Source organism: Echinops telfairi, unplaced genomic scaffold, assembly GCF_000313985.2.
Source record: "Echinops telfairi isolate 266 unplaced genomic scaffold, ASM31398v2 ScPeMD7_443;HRSCAF=831, whole genome shotgun sequence".
NCBI lineage: Eukaryota > Metazoa > Chordata > Mammalia > Afrosoricida > Tenrecidae > Echinops > Echinops telfairi.
The window spans coordinates 35654610-35660858 of NW_022104341.1; the positions used below are offsets into that span (position 1 = coordinate 35654610).

Consider the following 6249-nt stretch of genomic DNA (forward strand, 5'->3'; position numbering starts at 1 on the left):
GGATAACTCATTGCATTGGCCACAGAGAACCCACAAACAATAATATTAAGGGACAATGAGTGAGTTTATTAGGGAAGTCAATAGGTTGCCACAAGTCAGAATCAGCAGGATCAGCGGTCTCCTCAGCCAGCAGCCAAGTCTCAGCCTCTCAGCCACATGGAAGCCAAGTCTTTCTGCTCTCTTCAGTCTCTCAGCCACGTGGTACCATGGCCTTTACCTCCATGGGTCAGGAAGGCAGTCTGCATGTCACGCTGTCCCACAGTTCACCGTTAGGTCAGGTGAGGAGCAGGTACCCTGTAGTCTAGATTCTGCTCCTCTTGAGTCTCTGGCCAATGCTCTGATGCAGCTGGGCTTGAGGTCACCTCAGACAGAGATCTTGAACGTGCTCTTCCAAGGTCCTTGGGGGGTCTCTCTTCTCTCCTGCTTCAAAGACGGCCCATCCTTTTAGCCAGGGCCGGCGTGGGAGAGATGAAACATTCGCGTTCCTGGAGGATCAGTCCAACAAAACTCGCCGCTTGAGTGCTTTCTTAATTTGGGGTCAGTTTTCTGGAGCATCTTTCCCACCCTTCAAATTCCACTTTCTCTGCCTCCTCCTCTTCTGCCTCGTTAGTGTTCTACCTTGAAGTCTAACAGGATGGTTGGCTTTTTATCTAGGATCAATGAGAGGGAAATGTTTATTTAAACATCTTCCTTTCCACATTCTGTAGTAATTTATAATCTTAAGGGAGGTGTCTGTTTTTATACTCATTCTACACGTTCCTTCCCAGATTCTTGTACATAATCAGAGTGGTATCATGTTTCCCCTGGTACAGAAATTTTTCTCCTACATGGACTTTGTAACCCAGTCTTCACAGTCTGTGCCAGACTGCACTCCATGTGTAATTCTTCTGTCTTTTATCATGTCCTCAGGAAAATTAAGGTCTAGTAGTTAGAGGGGTTCAGATGTATTTTGCTGTCAATTCCTCTTTAAAAATAAACTCATTTTACCAAAGCCCCTTTCTCCTTATTTTTGCTCTGCAGGGAGTGTTTGGTTCTTCTATAGCAAGGATTTTCTCCCTGGTTTGTCTTCCCTACTAAAAGATACTTTGAAAAACCCCATATTTTTGTTGCTTCAACCCCTTGTTCAGTGGTTCTCAACCTGTGGGTCGTGACCCCTTTGGGGGGATCAAACCACCCTTTCACAGGGGTCGCCTGATTCATAACACTAGCAAAATTACAGTGATGAAGTAGAAATGAAAATAATTTTATGGTTTGGGGGGTCACTACAACATGAGGAACTGTATTAAAGGGTCACAGCATTAGGAAGGGTGAGACCCACTGCCCTAGATGATGCTGGATCACACGTGTGGATCATGGCTTGCACTAGGAACCATAGGATATAAGATTTTTTTTTTTTGGTCCCTGATACCTGATGAAGAGTATTCTAAAGTAATACTACCAATGCACACATTCTGATCCCCAAAGTTGAGTTGGTGAATTTTTAGCTTAAGCAAGGTAATGGTTTGAAACATCAGCAAGCTGTCTGCTACTATCTTAGTAAATCTACCCATTCCTGTTCAGGTTTTTTGGATGAGTCTATAGCTTACATGCCAGTGTGGAGCAATGGGTTTAATATCCTTTTTTACAGTGTTACTTTGGCAGCGTTTCTGTTTGAGTAGCAGTGGGGCTTCTCAAAGTAATTAAGAGAACAGGCTCTAGATCTGGGTTCAGATCCTGGCTTACATTCGTTCTAGCTGTTTGAATTTGAAAGAATTGCTTGACCTCAGTTTACAAATATATTAAATAGGATTATGTCCATCGATTGATTCAGCTGTCGACTCCAATACTATATTGGGCACTAGTTCAATTCCTGAGACTGTAGAAACCCAAACCTAACTCGCTGAGTCGTTGTGACTCTTAGAGACCCTGCAGCGTTGAACAGAACTGCCCTGCGGCTTTCAGAGACTGTGACTCTTTACAGGAGTAGAAAGCCTCCTCTTTCTCCAGAGGAGCGGCTGGTGCCTTGGAACTGCTGACCTTGCAGTTAGCAGTCCAACGAGTGTAACCACTATGCCCCCAGGTCTCTCCAGGTATATGTGTAGAAAGAAAAAAAGAGGGAGAAGAAAACCAACCTGTCATTCTGGAGCTTGGCACATTTCAGAATGTATGGAAGAATTTGTTGGAAAAAAATTCTAAACTTTTTTCCTCAAAACCATTTTTTGGGGATATTGCAGATATCATTTCAGTCCACAGTGAATCACATCAAGTAGTATTGTATAATTGCTACCACAGTCGGTTTTGAAACCTTCTCTTCCTTCTTGAACTCCTTGATACCAGCTTCCCTTCACAACCCCCACCCCAAAATATCACGAGTGAAATACTTTCCCTCACTCAGTGCCATCCAGTCGATGCCAACTCATAGCCACCCTCTAGGACGGGTAGAACTGCCACTGAGTTTCTGAGATTGTAATTCTTACAGGTGTTGAAAGCCTTGTCTTCCCTGGGAGAAACTGGTGGTTTTGAACTGCTGACTTTTCAGAGTACAGTCCAACACATAACCACTGTGACAACAGGGCGCGCTCACTATACACTTCTTATCACAATGCCTAGGACACACCAACAGCATGTTGTGCTGACCGTGCCCATCCTCGGAGCCCTGCTTTGCACGGAGTAAGCACTCATTAAACGTGGTTAAAGAACTTACTCCACCTGCATGTGCCAATTTTAAACAGTGCATTGGTATGTTTAATAAAATGTCAAAAGAACCATGGGCATGTTAATCCCTGGTTTACTTTCCAAATGGAGCATCACCTTTTCTAGGCCCTCCTACAGGCGCCCTTGGAAGATAGACATCACGCACTCAGAAGAAGCTGCAGCTTGCTGGGCGTGGCTTCCAGCACTCTTCGGATGACTGGGAGCCGTTGCTAGATGGCTTTCTTAGAATAGTTATGGTTTCACACTCGCTCAGTCCTCGACTTGGAATCGGAGGAACGTGACATGGTGAGGCTCAAGTGCTAATCTGTGCATTCTGAAACAATGGTGGCCTTGCACCCTTCTGGAAAACCAGCCCTTCAATTCTTTTCTGCCTAAAGGTAAATCCACTCTCCCGCCCCCCTTACTGCCCCAAAGTACAGTGTTGGTATAGCACACTAAAGACAGCTTTGAAGTCCAGTCTAGATGGTGGTGACTTTGACAATTTGCTGCTGCTGCTGCTGTTAGGGCCTTTGCCAGCCTCACTATCAGTCTTATTGAGGCTCTTCCTCGTTTTCACTTTATCAAACACAATGTCCTTCTCCAAGAACGGGTCCTGCCACAGTACTTGAGACGTCTCGTCATTGCTTCTAGGGAGCATTCTGGATTGTGGGCTGTACTACTTCCAAGACAGAGCTGTTCATTCTTTTGGCTGTCCGTGGTTTATTCAATACTCACTGGTGTCATTCAAATGCCTCAGTTCTTCTTTGGGCTTTCTTACTCATTATCAGGCTTTCTCATGCATATGTGGTGCTTGATAATATCATGTCTGGCTGGGGTCAGGCATTCCCTAGTCCTCAAAGTGACATCTGTTTCTTGTAACACTTCAAAGAGGCCTTTTTGTAGCAGATTCGCCAAATGCGTGTCCCATAGTTCGTTTGGACTTTTGACTGCTGCTTCCCTGGGCATTGATGGAGGGTCCAAGTAAAGTGAAACCCGTGGCAACTTCAAACGTCTCCTCCTTTATCACCATGTTGCTTTTTGAGCGATTTGTGAAGACTTTAAAAGCATTATGTTGATAAGGATCTACATGTGACCTCCTCCCTGGGGCACGGACAACAGAAACATGGGTGAAGGGAGACGTTGGACAGTGCAAGATATGACAAAATAGTAATTTATAAATTATCTAGGGTTCGTGAGGGAGGGGGAAGCGGGAAGGGAGAGGGGAAAATGAGGAGCTGATGCCAGGGGCTTAAGTGGAGAGCAAGTGTTTTGAGATTGATGAGGGCAAAGAATGTACAAATGTGCTTTACACAATTAATGCATGTATGGATTGTGATAAGAGTTGTATGAGCCCCTAAAAAACTATGTTGAGGAGTAATCCATACTGAAGGCTGTATTCTCTGATCTTCATCAGTAAATGCTTCAAGTCCTCTTTGCTTTCAGCATTCAAGCTTGTGTTACCTACATGTCACAGCTTGTTAGAGTCTTCTAACTCGGCATTCTTCTTCAGACAGTCTATTTCTCAGATTACCTGCTCACCATGTAGATTGAACAGGTGTAGTGAAAGGCTATAATTCTGACACACCTTTTTGGATTTAAATCACGAAAGCTCCCCTTGTTCTATTCCAAAAACTATCTTTTGGCCTCCCTCACCTCTGCTTTCCCTACAACACCTGGTAACAGTTATTTTCATCATGCCTCCATTCCTCCTGTGTTTCACAGCTGGGAAACCCAGCAGAAAACAATGAAAGACAAATTGCACTAAGGTGGTAAGATCATGTTAGTATAAAGGCAAAAATACAAATGATGTGTAAAAGGAAAAATAAAACCCCATCAGTGTTCAAAAAGCCAGGGAAGAACTTTCTGTCATGGGACAGCTAAGAGATACTTGCAGTAGTGCAAATTCAGGTGGCATCTATAGGGAGGGCAACTGGCCTGGTACTGAGTTCGATCCCCAATAGTCAGGATCACAATGATCTTTGCCTGATAGTCTGTTGGGGGCTCTTGCCTTTGGCTAGAGTGCATCTGCCAGTGCTCCATCTGACTAGATAACACTCCCATTGTCCTCCATAGCCTTCTCTGAATTGGGTGTTAACACGGGTCCTGATGAGCACATTCACCTAGTATTTTGTTTGATATCTTAAATGCTACTTCCATGAACATTGTTTGCGGATGCAGGTAAAATGTGAAAGGATGCAAACCTGAGGCATACCCTTTTTTGATGTTAAACCATTCAGTGTCCCCTTTTTCTGTTCTACAACTGCCCCTTGATCTATGTACAGGTTCCACATGCGTACAATCAAGTGTCCTCGAATTCTGAGCCACACAAATCCTTTGAACAGTAAACGAAACATAAGTAAACATCTGAGGGTTCTTCTTTCCTTTAGTCAAGCAGAGTCTTAGTCAGTGGGAGTGGTAATTTTTGCAACTTTTATGTTATTTTTAGTTCCTGATGTACTTAATGAGGCCATTTTAGCAATTGAGCTTTTTTTCCCCCCTGACACTTATGCTATTGATAAAAACCAAAGAAGACCTTTTTTGCTGGTGTTTACAGATGAGATTGTTTCAAATTGAGTGGGAGCAGAGGGCATATGAGAAGTAAAAATGTTGGTATTCCTTATGCTAAGGAATCTTGCCTTATTTCGTAAGGGGTAAAATTCTTACATTCCTATTTAATTTTCTTTTCTAGCTTGTTCGTTTTGGGTTAAGTAACCAGTTGGTGGTTGCTTTCAAAGAAGACACCACTGTTGCTTTTAAGCACTTGTTTTTGAAAGGATATTCTGGCACAGATGAAGATGACTACAGTTGCAGTGTGTATACTCAAGAGGATGTCTATGAGAGCATATTTTTTGCTATTAATCAGGCAAGTGTTTCACTATGAATGACCTTTATTGTAAGAATATGTTGATCTTTTGCCTTGTTGTCTTAGCATATGTATACCTAATAAAAAATCCCCAAACCAAATTCACTGTCATTGAGTTGATGCCGGCTTTCAGCGACCCTACAACAAGGTAGAACTGCCCCTGTGGGTTTCCAAGATTCGAGAGCTCTTTCTCCCAAGGAGAAGCTCGTGATTTTGAACTGCTGATCTTTTGGGTCATAGCTCATGTAACCACAATGCCACGAGGGCTCCTGTATACATATATAGGTGTATTGACATAGTCTAATGTAAATGTAACCTGCTAAACTTTGTGATTTATGTAATTAAATTTCTACACCAAATTGTATATTTCTTTAAAATTCATTTTGTCCACATATACCTTCACACTTGGGAGAGTATTTTACCCTAGATCAAAAAACCAAGAGTAGATTTATAATCTTAGAAGGTTTGATGAATGAGTTGCTAAGTCTAAGTTTCTAGAGTTGCTATTTTGCTCTCTTAATTAAGATTATTCATAATTATTCATCATTCAATAATTCTTAATTATTCATGATCCTGATTGAATCTTAAGAATGTGGGATATGATATGATAAAGTTTCTAATGCATAGGTGAGTCAAGGAGCCCCGGTTACTCAGTGGTTAAGCTCCTGACTGCTAACTAAAAGGCTGGTGGTTTGAACCCACCCAACAGCTCT

General features: G+C 42.6%; 1 protein-coding gene across 1 annotated transcript in view; it reads left to right on the top strand.

The window, feature by feature from the left end:
- MCOLN2 (mucolipin TRP cation channel 2) overlaps positions 1-6249 on the top strand; it is a 49031-nt gene that overhangs the window by 1371 nt on the left and 41411 nt on the right. The window contains exon 2 of the mRNA XM_045292049.1: positions 5363-5536. Coding sequence (XP_045147984.1) covers positions 5363-5536 — 174 coding nt within the window. The remainder of the gene's footprint in view (positions 1-5362; positions 5537-6249) is intronic.